Raw genomic sequence first — 20633 nt, forward strand, 5'->3', positions numbered from 1 at the left:
GTAATAAAGTGTGTTCAGTTTAAAATTTAAAGTGACAGTAACGGTTTTATTTTAAAACGTTTTTTGTACTTTGTTATCAAGTTTATGCCTGTTTAACATGTCTGAACTACCAGATAGACTGTGTTCTGAATGTGGGGAAGCCAGAATTCCTATTCATTTAAATAAATGTGATTTATGTGACAATGACAATGATGCCCAAGATGATTCCTCAAGTGAGGGGAGTAAGCATGGTACTGCATCATTCCCTCCTTCGTCTACACGAGTCTTGCCCACTCAGGAGGCCCCTAGTACATCTAGCGCGCCAATACTCCTTACTATGCAACAATTAACGGCTGTAATGGATAATTCTGTCAAAAACATTTTAGCCAAAATGAACACTTATCAGCGTAAGCGCGACTGCTCTGTTTTAGATACTGAAGAGCATGACGACGCTGATAATAATATTTCTGAAGGGCCCCTAACCCAGTCTGATGGGGCCAGGGAGGTTTTGTCTGAGGGAGAAATTACTGATTCAGGGAACATTTCTCAACAAGCTGAACCTGATGTGATTGCATTTAAATTTAAGTTGGAACATCTCCGCATTCTGCTTAAGGAGGTATTATCCACTCTGGATGATTGTGACAAGTTGGTCATCCCAGAGAAACTATGTAAAATGGACAAGTTCCTAGAGGTGCCGGGGCTCCCAGAAGCTTTTCCTATACCCAAGCGGGTGGCGGACATTGTTAATAAAGAATGGGAAAGGCCCGGTATTCCTTTCGTCCCTCCCCCCATATTTAAAAAATTGTTTCCTATGGTCGACCCCAGAAAGGACTTATGGCAGACAGTCCCCAAGGTCGAGGGAGCGGTTTCCACTTTAAACAAACGCACCACTATACCCATAGAGGATAGTTGTGCTTTCAAAGATCCTATGGATAAAAAATTAGAAGGTTTGCTTAAAAAGATGTTTGTTCAGCAAGGTTACCTTCTACAACCAATTTCATGCATTGTCCCTGTCGCTACAGCCGCATGTTTCTGGTTCGATGAGCTGATAAAGGCGGTCGATAGTGATTCTCCTCCTTTTGAGGAGATTATGGACAGAATCAATGCTCTCAAATTGGCTAATTCTTTCACCCTAGACGCCACTTTGCAATTGGCTAGGTTAGCGGCTAAGAATTCTGGGTTTGCTATTGTGGCGCGCAGATCGCTTTGGTTGAAATCTTGGTCGGCTGATGCGTCTTCCAAGAACAAGCTACTTAACATTCCTTTCAAGGGGAAAACGCTGTTTGGCCCTGACTTGAAAGAGATTATCTCTGATATCACTGGGGGTAAGGGCCACGCCCTTCCTCAGGATCGGCCTTTCAAGGCAAAAAATAAACCTAATTTTCGTCCCTTTCGTAGAAACGGACCAGCCCAAGGTGCTACGTCCTCTAAGCAAGAGGGTAATACTTCTCAAGCCAAGCCAGCTTGGAGACCAATGCAAGGCTGGAACAAGGGAAAGCAGGCCAAGAAACCTGCCACTGCTACCAAGACAGCATGAAATGTTGGCCCCCGATCCGGGACCGGATCTGGTGGGGGGCAGACTCTCTCTCTTCGCTCAGGCTTGGGCAAGAGATGTTCTGGATCCTTGGGCGCTAGAAATAGTCTCCCAAGGTTATCTTCTGGAATTCAAGGGACTTCCCCCAAGGGGGAGGTTCCACAGGTCTCAGTTGTCTTCAGACCACATAAAAAGACAGGCATTCTTACATTGTGTAGAAGACCTGTTAAAAATGGGAGTGATTCATCCTGTTCCATTAAGAGAACAAGGGATGGGGTTCTACTCCAATCTGTTCATAGTTCCCAAAAAAGAGGGAACGTTCAGACCAATCTTAGATCTCAAGATCTTAAACAAGTTTCTCAAGGTTCCATCGTTCAAGATGGAAACCATTCGAACTATTCTTCCTTCCATCCAGGAAGGTCAATTCATGACCACGGTGGATTTAAAGGATGCGTATCTACATATTCCTATCCACAAGGAACATCATCGGTTCCTAAGGTTCGCTTTCCTGGACAAACATTACCAGTTCGTGGCGCTTCCTTTCGGATTAGCCACTGCGCCAAGGATTTTCACAAAGGTACTAGGGTCCCTTCTAGCTGTGCTAAGACCAAGGGGCATTGCTGTAGTACCTTACTTGGACGACATTCTGATTCAAGCGTCGTCCCTTCCTCAAGCAAAGGCTCACACGGACATTGTCCTGGCCTTTCTCAGATCTCACGGATGGAAAGTGAACGTGGAAAAGAGTTCTCTATCTCCGTCAACAAGGGTTCCCTTCTTGGGAACAATAATAGACTCCTTAGAAATGAGGATTTTTCTGACAGAGGCCAGAAAAACAAAACTTCTAGACTCTTGTCGGATACTTCATTCCGTTCCTCTTCCTTCCATAGCTCAGTGCATGGAAGTGATCGGGTTGATGGTAGCGGCAATGGACATAGTTCCTTTTGCGCGCATTCATCTAAGACCATTACAACTGTGCATGCTCAGTCAGTGGAATGGGGACTATACAGACTTGTCTCCGAAGATACAAGTAAATCAGAGGACCAGAGACTCACTCCGTTGGTGGCTGTCCCTGGACAACCTGTCACGAGGGATGACATTCCGCAGACCAGAGTGGGTCATTGTCACGACCGACGCCAGTCTGATGGGCTGGGGCGCGGTCTGGGGATCCCTGAAAGCTCAGGGTCTTTGGTCTCGGGAAGAATCTCTTCTACCGATAAATATTCTGGAACTGAGAGCGATATTCAATGCTCTCAAGGCTTGGCCTCAGCTAGCGAGGGCCAAGTTCATACGGTTTCAATCAGACAACATGACAACTGTTGCGTACATCAACCATCAGGGGGGAACAAGGAGTTCCCTAGCGATGGAAGAAGTGACCAAAATCATTCTATGGGCGGAGTCTCACTCCTGCCACCTGTCTGCTATCCACATCCCAGGAGTGGAAAATTGGGAAGCGGATTTTCTGAGTCGTCAGACATTGCATCCGGGGGAGTGGGAACTCCATCCGGAAATCTTTGCCCAAGTCACTCAGCTGTGGGGCATTCCAGACATGGATCTGATGGCCTCTCGTCAGAACTTCAAAGTTCCTTGCTACGGGTCCAGATCCAGGGATCCCAAGGCGGCTCTAGTGGATGCCCTAGTAGCACCTTGGACCTTCAAACTAGCTTATGTGTTCCCGCCGTTTCCTCTCATCCCCAGGCTGGTAGCCAGGATCAATCAGGAGAGGGCGTCGGTGATCTTGATAGCTCCTGCGTGGCCACGCAGGACTTGGTATGCAGATCTGGTGAATATGTCATCGGCTCCACCTTGGAAGCTACCTTTGAGACGAGACCTTCTTGTTCAGGGTCCGTTCGAACATCCGAATCTGGTTTCACTCCAGCTGACTGCTTGGAGATTGAACGCTTGATTTTATCGAAGCAAGGGTTCTCAGATTCTGTTATCAATACTCTTGTTCAGGCCAGAAAGCCTGTAACTAGAAAGATTTACCACAAAATTTGGAAAAAATATATCTGTTGGTGTGAATCTAAAGGATTCCCTTGGGACAAGGTTAAGATTCCTAGGATTCTATCCTTCCTTCAAGAAGGATTGGAAAAAGGATTATCTGCAAGTTCCCTGAAGGGACAGATTTCTGCCTTGTCGGTGTTACTTCACAAAAAGCTGGCTGCTGTGCCAGATGTTCAAGCCTTTGTTCAGGCTCTGGTTAGAATTAAGCCTGTTTACAAACCTTTGACTCCTCCTTGGAGTCTCAATTTAGTTCTTTCAGTTCTTCAGGGGGTTCCGTTTGAACCCTTACATTCCGTTGATATTAAGTTATTATCTTGGAAAGTTTTGTTTTTAGTTGCAATTTCTTCTGCTAGAAGAGTTTCAGAATTATCTGCTCTGCAGTGTTCTCCTCCTTATCTGGTGTTCCACGCAGATAAGGTGGTTTTACGTACTAAACCTGGTTTTCTTCCAAAAGTTGTTTCTAACAAAAACATTAACCAGGAGATTATCGTACCTTCTCTGTGTCCGAAACCAGTTTCAAAGAAGGAACGTTTGTTGCACTATTTGGATGTTGTTCGCGCTCTAAAATTCTATTTAGATGCTACAAAGGATTTTAGACAAACATCTTCCTTGTTTGTTGTTTATTCCGGTAAAAGGAGAGGTCAAAAAGCAACTTCTACCTCTCTCTCTTTTTGGATTAAAAGCATCATCAGATTGGCTTACGAGACTGCCGGACGGCAGCCTCCCGAAAGAATCACAGCTCATTCCACTAGGGCTGTGGCTTCCACATGGGCCTTCAAGAACGAGGCTTCTGTTGATCAGATATGTAGGGCAGCGACTTGGTCTTCACTGCACACTTTTACCAAATTTTACAAGTTTGATACTTTTGCTTCTTCTGAGGCTATTTTTGGGAGAAAGGTTTTGCAAGCCGTGGTGCCTTCCATTTAGGTGACCTGATTTGCTCCCTCCCTTCATCCGTGTCCTAAAGCTTTGGTATTGGTTCCCACAAGTAAGGATGACGCCGTGGACCGGACACACCTATGTTGGAGAAAACAGAATTTATGTTTACCTGATAAATTACTTTCTCCAACGGTGTGTCCGGTCCACGGCCCGCCCTGGTTTTTTTAATCAGGTCTGATAATTTATTTTCTTTAACTACAGTCACCACGGTACCATATGGTTTCTCCTATGCAAATATTCCTCCTTAACGTCGGTCGAATGACTGGGGTAGGCAGAGCCTAGGAGGGATCATGTGACCAGCTTTGCTGGGCTCTTTGCCATTTCCTGTTGGGGAAGAGAATATCCCACAAGTAAGGATGACGCCGTGGACCGGACACACCGTTGGAGAAAGTAATTTATCAGGTAAACATAAATTCTGTTTTTACTGAATACAAATGCAGGAAATCTTTAATTATTTGTAGCACTAATATGTTCAAACGATTTATAGAGATTACACACATTACACAGTTCTTTCACCAGCAAGAAAATATGAGGGAAGTAATATTCATGTTACCAAATTCCTGCTTTCAAGTACATCCCACGTGCATTGTGGCATATTTGGGTATGGAACACTTTTTTACCTGTCACTTTTCATCATGGCGTATTTAACTTGTGATATTTCACAGTGGCCCTATATCTGACACGTGTCTGACAACTGGCACGTTCCATGCGACTCATTTTATATCGGCATTTAATTCCAGTCCTCAAATGTCAATAACTGGATAGATTGTAATGATTTGCTCACCTGAGCACGGGTGAGTCAGTCACATGGGTGAGCATCGGACCAGACAGCAAATACAGTCTGGTCTGTAAGGGATGTTTCAGTGTAGAAATGAGAAATCCTGGTTTCTGTGATATATTGGTTGCATTAGGGCATTAAGTAATAGAAGTGCAAGTGCTGGAATAGCCCCATGGATACATGTACCACAGTTTGAGATACAACCTGTTGGCGCATGTCATTATTGCACTACTCAATGTCTAACATGTCGCACAGCCTGTTAAAGGGACAGTCTACACCAGAATTTTTGTTTAAAAAGCTAGATAATCCCTTTTATTACCCATTCCCTAGTTTTGCATAACCAACACAGTTATGCTAATATACTTTTTACCTCTGTGATTATCTTGTATCTAACCCTTTGCAAACTGCCCCCTTATTTCAGTTCTTTTGGCAGACATCCATTTTAGCCAGTTAGAACTGGCTCACCTGAACTCCACCTGCATGAGCGCACAGTGTTATCTATATGACACACATGAACTAACACCCTCTAGTGGTGAAAAACTGTCAAAATGCCCTGAGAGAAGAGGCGGCCTTCAAGGTCTAAGAAATTAGCATATGAACCTCCTAGGTTTACCTTTCAACTAAGAATACCAAGAGAACAAAGAAAAATTGGTGATAAAAGTAAATTGGAAAATTGTTTAAAACTACATTCTCTATCTGAATCATGAAAGTTTATTTTGGACTAGACTAGTTTGGCTGAATACTGGACACCTGGCGACCCTATCATCTTGCGAACAGCCAAGTATTTCAGTAGGCTGTCCAGTAAAATCATCACAAAAATAATGTTCACTTAAATGTCCAGTTGTTTTTTTTTAATTTTTTTTTAAAGATCTTGAGTGTTGGCTGAGTGCAAAAAGCCTCCTTTGCCTCAATGCTTTACAAATATAGAGCAAAAAGAAGCGAGGGACAGTCAAGGTGGTCAAATACTTACTGTTTGTATGTTACTGGCAGCTAAGGGGTAAAATGACTGCTTACTATTTAAAAAAAAAAAAAAAAAAAAAGTGATTTGGATCAAGAGTGGTGGCTTACGTAGTGTTTTTTTTTTGTTTTGGTGGGAATGCTGTGTGACCGCACCAGTCACCTACAGACTTTCCAGTATTGTTGCGGAAGACATTTGGCAACCCTACTAGCTGAAGCGCTTGCAACTCCGGAGCTAGAATTGTAATGTCTGCTGTCTCTCTAAACCAATAAGATCAGCATATACAGAAAATCCACATACAGAAGATAACGTGTGGAGGGGGGGGGGGGGTACAAATTGTAAATGTAGCAAATTACTTGATCTTGGTCTCTTTACAGCGGGTTTTAAAGAGTTAGTTTAGTATTGCTAACAAAAGAAAATTAATATGAGTGTTAATGGCTCATGAGTGCTGTTTCCCATGATAAAAAAGCCCTTCCTGGTCAGTTTCCTTAAAAAGATTACACAGGAAAAGCATAGGAAATGAGGCAGCATTAGAGAGACATTACGCTCAGTGTGCTCAGTGCTGCGTTTATTTACTAATTTATTTATTTTTTGCTTGTCTTAAATCTAGAGATGCAGTTTACAGATGTGTTGTCTATATTCTGTGAGCAGAAATATGAAGTGACCAGTTGTATGATAGTCATTTTGTATACTAAACATCTACCGGGAAATACTTATTGTAAATATTCTTTTAAAGGGTCACTAAACATAGAGATTGTACTATAGAATGTTTAATCTTGTGGTAGTAAAAAAAACAAAATCCTTTGCTATATTTTCTGTACGGTAAAATCAACGTGGACACCCCTATGCACATTGCTAACAGGTGCATGCATTTTAGCACATAGCTATTAAATCTCTGGATTATCTTGGCAATCCAATGGGTTATATTGTAGAACTCAGTGACTTTAAACATGGATGCCACCTTTCCCACAAGTCAGTTTAGTAAAATGTATGCTCTACTATGAGTGTGTGTGTATTAATATATAACAGTGCAGTAACTATATACACGAGGCCTGGGAAATAACATGGCACGATGAAACCAAAACTGTATAATGTTCAAGGTGATGGTAACAATGCCCTAGAAGAGTGTCCAGAAGAAAAGGCAGGAGAATGGTAAAAGTTAGATGGTCACAACAACATAGGGCTCAGCCTAAAGTTGAGGTAGTCTATGCTGCTCCCCTCTGCAGTAACCTAGTACAACAGCTTGTCATTTATGCATATCTGCTATATAGCAGCCAAGGTCAGAGTCAGTTACCCCCCTCCCGTTTAATTTCAATAGCCCATGTCTGTTGCACTCGTGTAAGGATGAAACTACATACAGAACAAGTAACCGCCAATCAGGAGGTTTACATCAGTTGTTTGTAATGGCCAATCAAGGGGCTAAATAATTTTTCGTAATAGTTGCACAAAAATGATTCTGCGCGTTGGATTAGTGTTTGGCAGTGAGACGTTGGTTTAAAGGGAATATAACCCTTTTTTTTTTGTAGTCTTCCTATAAATTAACTTATCAGCAGAGTCTGAAAATTATAAAAATAAACGCCTTTATTGCTGCAATTGTTTATAAAATGTGCAAACTCCACCGACCAATGCCCTTTTTTAGAGGAGCCAATCAAAACCGGAGTCTATAGATGATAGGGCTTGCACCTGTCATTTTGTGTTGGATATTAAACCATAAATACATGATAGGCATAATGTGTACAAAGCACAGATTAGCCTTAGACTATGTAGCTATATTTGTACCCTTATATTAGTTGTTAAAATATTGATAATTTAAGTATAAAGTATTCTATAATGTAATGGGCGCAGCCATGTTTGAACTAGTTTTCTCTTTATCTCTGTCTTCTGCTGAGAACAATTAGAGAGAGCGATAAACCAGACACTAGAGTTTGTGGAAACACAACCAACCTTGTTTGTATTAGTCTGTTTTATTGTTTGTTTTCTATCTGTGATTGTTGCAGTAGGATAAGTGAGAAGGTTAAAACTTAAAGGGACAGTCGACTCCAAATTTTTTTATTGTTTAAAAAGAGAGAGCATCCCTTTTTTACCAATTCCCCAGTTTTAACATGGTTATATTAAAGTGATTGTCAATCCTAGTGTTTGAAATGCTAGGATTGACCATTGGAACAAATAAAGGGGACTTTCATTCATTAAGTATAAAATACTTCATGCTGAACGCTCCTTTATTTGTTTCAAGCTCTCGCCACACTGATCTGCTCAAGCAGAATGCTGTTTCTAAGAGGTGACATTTCCACCTCTTAGCAAATAGCCGTGTGTGAAATCCGGCGCCACATGGTGTCTGCAGGAACGCACGGCTATTGGCTAAGAGGTGAAAACGTCACCTCTCGGCAAAACGCCATTCTGCTGTGGCCTGCCTGAGCTGCTCAGTGCGGCAAACGCTTGAAACAAATAAAGGAGCTTTCAGCATGAAGTATTTTATACTAAATGAATGAAAGTCCCCTTTATTTGTTCCAATGGTCAATCCTAGCGTTTCACAAACGCTAGGGTTGACAATCACTTTAATATACTTTTAGCCTCTGTGATTACCTTGTATCTAAGCATCTTCTGACAGCCCCCTGATCACATTGCTATTTTGTCATCCACAACCCACGGGCGTGAGCACAATGTTATCTATATGGCCCACATGAATTGGCAGTCTCTGTGTGAAAAGCTAATAAAAAAGCCTGTGATAAGAGGCTGTCTGTAGTGGCTTAGAAACGGGCAGACATTTAGAGGTTTAAATGTTGTTATATTAATATACTTTGTTGTGCAAAGCTGGGGAATGGGTAATAAAGGCATAATCTATCTTTTAAAACAAAAACAATTTTGGTGTTGACTGTTCCTTTTAAGGGATAGTGAAGTCCAAATTTAAACTTTCATGATCCAGGTAGGACATGCTATTTTAAACAACTGTCCAGTTTAATCTAAATTGCCTTGTTTAAAGCTACAGGCTCATATGCTAATTTATAAACCCTTGAAGTCCGCCTCTCAGTGCATTTTGACAGGTTTTCATTGTGCTCACTCCTGTGGAGTTATTGGAGTCTGCACTGATCGGCTAAAATGCAAGTCTGTCAGAGCTGAGATAAGGGGGCAGTCTGCAGAGGCTGAGATACAATGTTTACCTCTGATTACCTTGTATTCATATAACAGTGTTATTTGTGCAAAACTGGGGAATGGCTTATAAAGGGATTATCTTTTTTTTTTTCTACAAGCATTTACAACTAGACATTACTTTACAGAAACTCAGTTGAATTTAAAAAAAATTTTTTTTCAGTTAAACAAAATACCATGAGAATAAAGTAAATTTTGATAATAGAAGTTGAAAACTTTTTATTATTATGTCTGAATCATAAAAGAAAATTTTGGGTTTCATGTCCCTTTAAAGAAAATGTATTTTGGGTAGGTCACATGATCAGACACACCCACATTTCTGTAAGATAGGAGGAAATATCATCACTATGGAATAAGGACTGAGTGCATGAGGTTTGGCTATCGGTGATTAATTGGTTGTCATGGTGGTGTAGTAATAATAAGCCCAAAAAAAACAGATGCTGGCTCGTCATAATTGCTTGTACTATACAATAGTCCTGAGCCTTGCCTGGCTACTGTATGTTTGTTTTTTATTTTTTTATACATCTATATTTTACTCTCGCTCTACGCCCCATGTGTGACTAATACAGGTATGATGCAATTGGTTTTAATACTATTTCTAATAACTGTTTCAACTGCTCTTTAAAGTTGTATTTAAGCCTCAGTGCATGCTAACATGTTGTGACTAATTCTAGTTATTTTTATAGTATATTTACTCCCTTATCGCTCATCTGGGTACAGTTAAAAGTCAGTTTTCTCTGTGTTTTTTTATTGCTAGTTGAAACCTAGTAGCTGCAGGCTATTACAGAAGTAGTGTAATAATTATATATATATATATATATATATATATATATATATATATATATATATATATATATATATATATATATATATATATATATATATATATATATATATATTTATATATTGTGTGTAAAATAAATTATATAGAAATATATAGATATGGTTAGCGCCAGCTTTCTAAATCAAAGTATAAAACTGTAAAAGGTGGGAGTAAGTGCGCTAAGAAGCTAAAGGTATCCGATATTTTGTATTATTATCGGATACCTTTAGCTTCTTAGCGCACTTACTCCCACCTTTTACAGTTTTAATTTCTTTGAAAAGAACAAAGGATCTTTTCATAATGTAAGTTGTGTGGTATCCCCTCCCCCCTGTATATCCAGCGCTCTACTCACCATCCATATATTCTAAATCAAAGTATGTCAGATATTTTCCTATAAAAATGGCTCTAGTGAGCGTTTTTTTGGTTTGTTTTCTAAGCGCATCAGGCACGCTGTCTAGTCGCAGCCGGCCCGATCGCGACATTAAAATGGATGTAGCCCGCTCTGGTCTTGTAGCGGGAGCGAGCTACATTCATTTTAATGATCGGGCCGGCTGTGACTAGACAGCGTGCCCAATGCGCTTAGAAAATACATTTTTGTAGGAAAATATCTGTGACATACTTTGATTTAGAAATCTGGTGCTGGGGATACGTAGTCCCATCATACAGTTACCCTTTTTATGTTCCTTTAAAGAGATATGGAAATTATACATGAAAGAGACCTAAAACCCAAACATTTTCTTTCATGATTCACACAGTGCATACAGTTTTAATCAACTTTGCATGTTACTTATATTACCAAATTTTCTTGTTAAAGGGACACTGAACCCATTTTTTTTTCTTTAGTGATTCAGATAAAGCCGCAATTTTAAGCAACTTTCTATTTTCCTCCTATTATCAATTTTTCTTTGTTCTCTTGCTATCTTTATTTGAAAAAGGCATCTAAGCTAAGGAGCCAGACAATTTTTGGTTCAGAAGCGTGGACAGCACTTGTTTATTGGTGGGTGAATTTATCCCCCAATCAGCAAGAACAACCCAGGTTGTTCACCAAAAATGGTCCGGCATCTAAACTTACATTCTTGCTTTTGAAGTAAAGATAGCAAGAGAACAAAGACAAATTGATAATAGGAGTAAATTAGAAAGTTGCTTAAAATTGCTGCTCTATCTGAATTACAAAAGAAAACATTTGGGTTCAGTGTCCCTTCAACCTTTGTTGAAAATTAGAGTTATCAGCTTAGTAGCGTGCACGTGCCTGAAGCCCTATATGGCAGTTTTGCAACAATGTTCTACATTAGCAAGAGCACTATATAGAAGTATTATTTCCAGTCATGTAGTGCCCCAGACATGCAAACGTTTCCTATCTAGGTATCTCTTCAACAAATAACATGAGAACGGCTCAAATTAGAAACTTTTTTTAAAATTGCGTTCTCTATCTGAATGTTGAAAGAAAAATGTTGGGTTTCATGTCTCTTTAAGTCTTCTCTGCATGCTGTGTTTGGTGTTTTTGTTTTTTTAAATATAAATATACATAGAAAAATGTCTGCAGATCTCCCTGTTCCTTCACATTTTTATTTTTTTTTGTAAATAAGGATGTACGTAAATGTTACAGCCAATCAAATTATGAATAGTCTGTGTCATTAGATTTAGTGAGAGTGGGCCCTTGGATGCTTGTTTCTGTGGGGTTGGAGGGACTGGTCAGAAGCTGCATTTAGTATGTTTAGTGCAGGCTTCATATATATTTATTTTTGGTACAATTTGGTCAGCAGACTGGAAGTGATGCAATACATTTCCATCACTTCTGCGTCCTTTTACAGAGCGTCTTTCTACCTTCCATTTAGATAACAGAAATGTAGCACTGGATTTTAAAGGGACATTTTACACTAGATTTTTATTTGCATAAATGTTTTGTAGATGATCCATTTATATAGCCCATCTGGGAGTGTTTTTGTAAAAGTTTTGCTTATTTTTAAATAAAATTGTGCTGATTTTCAGACTCCTGACCAAGCCCCAAAGTTTTATTTGTATACTGATGTCTACAGACTCCAGCTTGCTCCTGTTTGTGTAATGGGTCTTTTCATATGCAGGGGAGGGGGGAGTGTTTGCTCTTGCTGCTTTCCCAGCCCCTTTCAGTGGGTGTCCCTGCCTAACCTCATCAATAGTGCTAAACTGGAAGCTTCTAAATAAGTTTTTAAAAGGTTTTATACTGGATTTTTAGATCAGTATTTGTGCATATTCTTCTTTATAGCAGTGTCTGTTACATGCAGTTCTATTAAAATTGCTGTATACTGTCCCTGTTAATACTGTACCACTATAAAAAATTGATTTGCTTTCATTGTGCAGAAACTCCTATTTCATTTGTTGGGGGGGGGGGCTCATTTAAAGAGTGAAATTTTGTTAATTTAGAAAGCTAAAGTTTCTTTCATGTAATTAGCAAGAGTCCATGAGCTAGTGACGTATGGGATATACATTCCTACCAGGAGGGGCAAAGTTTCCCAAACCTCAAAATGCCTATAAATACACCCCTCACCACACCCACAATTCAGTTTTACAAACTTTGCCTCCGATGGAGGTGGTGAAGTAAGTTTGTGCTAGATTCTACGTTGATATGCGCTCCGCAGCAAGTTGGAGCCCGGTTTTCCTCTCAGCGTGCAGTGAATGTCAGAGGGATGTGAGGAGAGTATTGCCTATTTGAATGCAGTGATCTCCTTCTACGGGGTCTATTTCATAGGTTCTCTGTTATCGGTCGTAGAGATTCATCTCTTACCTCCCTTTTCAGATCGACGATATACTCTTATATATACCATTACCTCTGCTGATTCTCGTTTCAGTACTGGTTTGGCTTTCTACAAACATGTAGATGAGTGTCCTGGGGTAAGTAAATCTTATTTTCTGTGACACTCTAAGCTATGGTTGGGCACTTTTATATAAAGTTCTAAATATATGTATTCAAACATTTATTTGCCTTGACTCAGAATGTTCAACTTTCCTTATTTTCAGACAGTCCGTTTCATATTTGGGATAATGCATTTGATTCGATCATTTTTTCTTACCTTCAAAAATTTGACTCTTCCCTGTGGGCTGTTAGGCTCGCGGGGGCTGAAAATGCTTCATTTTATTGCGTCATTCTTGGCGCGGACTTTTTTGGCGCAAAAAATCTATTTCCGTTTCCGGCGTCATACGTGTCGCCGGAAGTTGCGTCATTTTTTGACGTTATTTTGCGCCAAAAATGTCGGCGTTCCGGATGTGGCGTCATTTTTGGCGCCAAAAGCATTTAAGCGCCAAATAATGTGGGCGTCTTATTTGGCGCGAAAAAATATGGGCGTCGCTTTTGTCTCCACATTATTTAAGTCTCATTTTTTATTGCTTCTGGTTGCTAGAAGCTTGTTCTTTGGCATTTTTTCCCATTCCTGAAACTGTCATTTAAGGAATTTGATAAATTTTGCTTTATATATATGTTGTTTTTTCTCTTACATATTGCAAGATGTCTCACGTTGCATCTGAGTCAGAAGATACTACAGGAAAATCGCTGTCTAGTGCTGAATCTACCAAAGCTAAGTGTATCTGCTGTAAACTTTTGGTAGCTATTCCTCCAGCTGTTTGTATTGATTGTCATGACAAACTTGTTAAAGCAGATAATATTTCCTTTAGTAAAGTACCATTGCCTGTTGCAGTTCCTTCAACATCTAAGGTGCAGAATGTTCCTGATAATATAAGAGATTTTGTTTCTGAATCCATAAAGAAGGCTATGTCTGTTATTTCTCCTTCTAGTAAACGTAAAAAATCTTTTAAAACTTCTCTCCCTACAGATGAATTTTTAAATGAACATCATCATTCTGATTCTGATGATTCCTCTGGTTCAGAGGATTCTGTCTCAGAGGTTGATGCTGATAAATCTTCATATTTATTTAAAATGGAATTTATTCGTTCTTTACTTAATGAAGTACTAATTGCTTTAGAAATAGAGGATTCTGGTCCTCTAGATACTAATTCTAAACGTTTAGATAAGGTATTTAAAGCTCCTGTGGTTATTCCAGAAGTTTTTCCTGTTCCTAATGCTATTTCTGCAGTAATTTCTAAAGAATGGGATAATTTGGGTAATTCATTTACTCCTTCTAAACGTTTTAAGCAATTATTTCCTGTGCCGTCTGACAGATTAGAATTTTGGGACAAGATCCCTAAAGTTGATGGGGCTATTTCTACCCTTGCTAAACGTACTACTATTCCTACGTCAGATGGTACTTCGTTTAAGGATCCTCTAGATAGGAAAATTGAATCCTTTCTAAGAAAAGCTTATCTGTGTTCAGGTAATCTTCTTAGACCTGCTATATCATTGGCTGATGTTGCTGCAGCTTCAACTTTTTGGTTGGAAACTTTAGCGCAACAAGTAACACATCGTGATTCTCATGATATTATTATTCTTCTTCAGCATGCTAATAATTTTATCTGTGATGCCATTTTTGATATTATCAGAGTTGATGTCAGGTTTATGTCTCTAGCTATTTTAGCTAGAAGAGCTTTATGGCTTAAAACTTGGAATGCTGATATGGCTTCTAAATCAACTTTACTTTCCATTTCTTTCATGGGTAACAAATTATTTGGTTCTCAGTTGGATTCCATTATTTCAACTGTTATTGGTGGGAAAGGAACTTTTTTACCACAGGATAAAAAATCTAAAGGTAAAAACAGGGCTAATAATCGTTTTCGTTCCTTTCGTTTCAACAAAGAACAAAAGCCTGATCCTTTATCCTCAGGAGCAGTTTCAGTTTGGAAACCATCTCCAGTCTGGAATAAATCCAAGCCAGCTAGAAAGGCAAAGCCTGCTTCTAAATCCACATGAAGGTGCGGCCCTCATTCCAGCTCAGCTGGTAGGGGGCAGGTTACGTTTTTTCAAGGAAATTTGGATCAATTCTGTTCACAATCTTTGGATTCAGAGCATTGTTTCAGAAGGGTACAGAATTGGTTTCAAGATGAGACCTCCTGCAAAGAGATTTTTTCTTTCCCGTGTCCCAGTAAATCCAGTAAAAGCTCAAGCATTTCTGAAATGTGTTTCAGATCTAGAGTTGACTGGAGTAATTATGCCAGTTCCAGTTCCGGAACAGGGGATGGGGTTTTATTCAAATCTCTTCATTGTACCAAAGAAGGAGAATTCTTTCAGACCAGTTCTGGATCTAAAAATATTGAATCGTTATGTAAGGATACAAACGTTCAAGATGGTAACTGTAAGGACTATCTTACCTTTTGTTCAGCAAGGGAATTATATGTCCACAATAGATTTACAGGATGCATATCTGCATATTCCGATTCATCCAGATCATTATCAGTTCCTGAGATTCTCTTTTCTGGACAAGCATTACCAGTTTGTGGCTCTGCCGTTTGGCCTAGCTACAGCTCCAAGAATTTTTACAAAGGTTCTCGGTGCCCTTCTGTCTGTAATCAGAGAACAGGGTATTGTGGTATTTCCTTATTTGGACGATATCTTGGTACTTGCTCAGTATTTACATTTAGCAGAATCTCATACGAATCGACTTGTGGTGTTTCTTCACGATCATGGTTGGAGGATCAATTTACCAAAAAGTTCTTTGATTCCTCAGACAAGGGTAACCTTTCTGGGTTTCCAGATGGATTCAGTGTCCATGACTCTGTCTTTAACAGACAAGAGACGTCTAAAATTGATTGCAGCTTGTCGAAACCTTCAGTCACAATCATTCCCTTCGGTAGCCTTATGCATGGAAATTCTAGGTCTTATGACTGCTGCATCGGACGCGATCCCCTTTGCTTGTTTTCACATGCGACCTCTTCAGCTCTGTATGCTGAAGCAATGGTGCAAGGATTACACGAAGATATCTCAATTAATATCTTTAAAACCGATTGTTCGACACTCTCTAACATGGTGGACAGATCACCATCGTTTAATTCAGGGGGCTTCTTTTGTGCTTCCGACCTGGACTGTAATTTCAACAGATGCAAGTCTCACAGGTTGGGGAGCTGTGTGGGGATCTCTGACGGCACAAGGAGTTTGGGAATCTCAGGAGGTGAGATTACCGATCAATATTTTGGAACTCCGTGCAATTTTCAGAGCTCTTCAGTTTTGGCCTCTTCTGAAGAGAGAATCGTTCATTTGTTTTCAGACAGACAATGTCACAACTGTGGCATACATCAATCATCAAGGAGGGACTCACAGTCCTCTGGCTATGAAAGAAGTATCTCGAATTTTGGTTTGGGCGGAATCCAGCTCCTGTCTAATCTCTGCGGTTCATATCCCAGGTGTAGACAATTGGGAAGCGGATTATCTCAGTCGCCAAACGTTGCATCCGGGCGAATGGTCTCTTCACCCAGAGGTATTTCTTCAGATTGTTCAAATGTGGGAACTTCCAGAAATAGATCTGATGGCGTCCCATCTAAACAGGAAACTTCCCAGGTATCTGTCCAGATCCCGGGATCCTCAGGCGGAGGCAGTGGATGCATTATCACTTCCTTGGAAGTATCATCCTGCCTATATCTTTCCGCCTCTAGTTCTTCTTCCAAGAGTAATCTCCAAGATTCTGAAGGAATGCTCGTTTGTTCTGCTGGTAGCTCCGGCATGGCCTCACAGGTTTTGGTATGCGGATCTTGTCCGGATGGCCTCTTGCCAACCGTGGACTCTTCCGTTAAGACCAGACTTTCTGTCACAAGGTCCTTTTTTTCCATCAGGATCTGAAATCCTTAAATTTAAAGGTATGGAGATTGAACGCTTGATTCTTGGTCAAAGAGGTTTCTCTGACTCTGTGATTAATACTATGTTACAGGCTCGTAAATCTGTATCTCGAGAGATATATTATAGAGTCTGGAAGACTTATATTTCTTGGTGTCTTTCTCATCATTTTTCCTGGCATTCTTTTAGAATACCGAGAATTTTACAGTTTCTTCAGGATGGTTTAGATAAGGGTTTGTCCGCAAGTTCTTTGAAAGGACAAATCTCTGCTCTTTCTGTTCTTTTTCACAGAAAGATTGCTATTCTTCCTGATATTCATTGTTTTGTACAAGCTTTGGTTCGTATAAAACCTGTCATTAAGTCAATTTCTCCTCCTTGGAGTTTGAATTTGGTTCTGGGAGCTCTTCAAGCTCCTCCGTTTGAACCTATGCATTCATTGGACATTAAATTACTTTCTTGGAAAGTTTTGTTCCTTTTGGCCATCTCTTCTGCCAGAAGAGTTTCTGAATTATCTGCTCTTTCTTGTGAGTCTCCTTTTCTGATTTTTCATCAGGATAAGGTGGTGTTGCGAACTTCTTTTGAATTTTTACCTAAAGTTGTGAATTCCAACAACATTAGTAGAGAAATTGTGGTTCCTTCATTATGTCCTAATCCTAAGAATTCTAAGGAGAAATCGTTGCATTCTTTGGATGTTGTTAGAGCTTTGAAATATTATGTTGAAGCTACGAAATCTTTCCGTAAGACTTCTAGTCTATTTGTTATCTTTTCCGGTTCTAGAAAAGGCCAGAAAGCTTCTGCCATTTCTTTGGCATCTTGGTTGAAATCTTTAATTCATCTTGCCTATGTTGAGTCGGGTAAAACTCTGCCTCAGAGAATTACAGCTCATTCTACTAGGTCAGTTTCTACTTCCTGGGCGTTTAGGAATGAAGCTTCGGTTGACCAGATTTGCAAAGCAGCAACTTGGTCCTCTTTGCATACTTTTACTAAATTCTACCATTTTGATGCTTATGTTTTTCGTTAAACTTTATTTTGGGTGTGGATTATTTTCAGCAGGAATTGGCTGTCTTTATTTTATCCCTCCCTCTCTAGTGACTCTTGTGTGGAAAGATCCACATCTTGGGTAGTCATTATCCCATACGTCACTAGCTCATGGACTCTTGCTAATTACATGAAAGAAAACATAATTTATGTAAGAACTTACCTGATAAATTCATTTCTTTCATATTAGCAAGAGTCCATGAGGCCCGCCCTTTTTTTGTGGTGGTTTTGATTTTGTATAAAGCACAATTATTCCAATTCCTTATTTTATATGCTTTCGCACTTTTTTATCACCCCACTTCTTGGCTATTCGTTAAACTGAATTGTGGGTGTGGTGAGGGGTGTATTTATAGGCATTTTGAGGTTTGGGAAACTTTGCCCCTCCTGGTAGGAATGTATATCCCATACGTCACTAGCTCATGGACTCTTGCTAATATGAAAGAAATTAATTTTCAGGTAAGTTCTTACATAAATTATGTTTTTGGGCTTAAGCTTAAAGTTTATTTGCAAATTATGACTTTTAATAAATAGGGGTTGCCAGTTGTCCTCCCCAAAAATACTGGTCAATCTGTAGGTGACAAAAAACTCTACATTAGCCCCCACTCCATGTATATTATTCGCAACTAAGCAGTCATTTTACACCTTGGTTGCTAGTAACAAACAATTATTTTACCTCTTTGGCTAACAGTAACGCACGTAAAACAGAAGTTATTTGACCCCCTTGACTTCCTATATTTGTAATGTGCTGAGGCATAGGAGGCCCTTTACAATTTAGCCAACGCTCAGACTTTAAATAAAGTGTCCAGTATTTTTGTGAAGATTTTACTGGACAACCTGCTAAAATACCAGACTGTCCAGTTGAATACTGGACACCTGGCAAACCTATTAGTAGAGCAGAATTCTGATGTATCTTTTTTCTACTTCATTCCAATAGGATTCAAGAAGTCAAATCATTGCTGAACCCATGGGTATTAATCAGAAAACTGACTTCTCAGACCCACTAGTGCAGCCAAATTTGGATGAAGTAAAGGACCAGATCAAGCGTGAAATCAGAAAAGAACTTAAAATCAAAGAAGGCGCCGAAAACCTAAGGAGAGTCACCACGGACAAAAAAAACTTGGCATATGTGGACAATATTTTGAAAAAGTCCAATAAAAAGCTGGAAGAACTACACAACAGCTTGCAGGAACTAAATGCGCACATTGTTGTCAAAGATGCAGAGGATCTCCCAGGTACGGTGTAAAATGGCTTCAGCTTGGGATTCTCGGCAACACTAGGACCTGTTCACCAATGTTGATAGTATTAAAGGGAACCCAAAATGTTTCTTTCATGATTAAAATAGTAAAAAAATGTAAAAAAAACTTTCCAATTAACTTCTATTCTCTAATTTGCTTCATTCTCTTGGTATCCTTTGCTGAAAGAGCAGTAATGCACTGCTGGGAGCTAACTAAAAGCCAATGACGAGGCATATATGTGCAGCCACCAATTAGCAGCTTCTGAGCCTACCCAGGTATACATTAAAACAAGGATCCAAAAAGAACAAAACAAATTAGATAATAGAAATACAAGTTAAGTTATTTAAAATTGCATCCGCTGACCCATGAAATAAAAAAATGGGTCTTACGCCCCTTTTTAAATTTATTATTTTTATTAACTAAAATGAAACTTTGTAATATTTATTCAGTTTTTCTTTTTCATTGGTTTTTGGGTTTCAATACCTTATTTTGTGTAAAACTCATGATTGTCCTAGGCTCCCTAGAGAGGCCAAAAATCTGTAACTTAAAGTGTCAGTAAACCTAAAAATAATGTTATATAATTCTGCACATAGTGCAGAATTATATAACATTATTTTACTGCTATAGTAATAAAACCTTTTTTTCCTTTTTAATATTTAAAAAACATGCCTCTTTTACAGACCCGCTCTCTGCTGAGCGGGTCTGTTATTTTTAGTCAGCGCATCGGGCCAGCTGTATAGTCACAGCCCGGCCCGACCGCGCCATAAGATTAAGTGCAGCTCGCTCCTGTGACAGGAGCAAGCTGCACTTAGTGCTATGGCACGGTCGGGCCGGGCTGTGACTATACAGCTGGCCCGATGCGCTGACTAAAAATAACAGACCCGCTCAGCAGAGAGCAGAGAGCGGGTCTGTAAAAGCGGGATGTTTTTTAAATATTAAAAAGGAAAAAAGGGTTTTATTACTATAGCAGTAAAATAATGTTATATAATTCTGCACTATGTGCAGAATTATAACATTATTTTCTCTTGTTAAGTGTATTCAGTCCACGGGTCATCCATTACTTATGGGATATATTCCCTTCCCAACAGGAAGTTGCAAGATGATCACCCAAGCAGAGCTGCTATATAGCTCCTCCCATCACATGTCATATCTAGTCATTCTCTTGCAACTCAACTAGATAGGACGTTGTGAGAGGTCTGTGGTGTTTTTTATACTTAGTTTATTTCTTTAATCAAAAGTTTGTTATTTTAAATGGCACCGGAGTGTGCTGTTCTGTTTGTTCTCAGGCAGTATTTGGAAGAAGAATCTGCCTGCGTTTTCTATGATCTTAGCAGAAGTAACTAAGATCCACTGGCTGTTCTCGCACATTCTGAGGAGTGGGGTAACTTTCAGAAAGGGAATAGCGTGTGGGGAATCCTGCAAACAAGGTATGTGCAGTAAATTATTTTTCTAAGGAATGGAATCTGATGAATGTATGTACAATAAGTAATTTTCTAAGGAATGGAATTTGACT

The 20633-nt window shown here is 39.5% G+C and overlaps 1 protein-coding gene across 4 annotated transcripts in view; it reads left to right on the top strand.

Moving 5' to 3' along the window:
* The window catches only part of PKN2 (protein kinase N2), a 295753-nt gene that overhangs the window by 130175 nt on the left and 144945 nt on the right, over nt 1-20633 (top strand). For 3 of the 4 annotated variants that reach the window (XM_053693918.1, XM_053693919.1, XM_053693921.1), the window contains exon 2: nt 18820-19117. In XM_053693918.1, coding sequence (XP_053549893.1) covers nt 18820-19117 — 298 coding nt within the window. Of the gene's footprint in view, nt 1-9861; nt 9906-18819; nt 19118-20633 lie in introns of those variants that run through there. The other variant, XM_053693920.1, reaches the window with a different exon arrangement.

Source organism: Bombina bombina, chromosome 10 (assembly GCF_027579735.1).
Source record: "Bombina bombina isolate aBomBom1 chromosome 10, aBomBom1.pri, whole genome shotgun sequence".
NCBI lineage: Eukaryota > Metazoa > Chordata > Amphibia > Anura > Bombinatoridae > Bombina > Bombina bombina.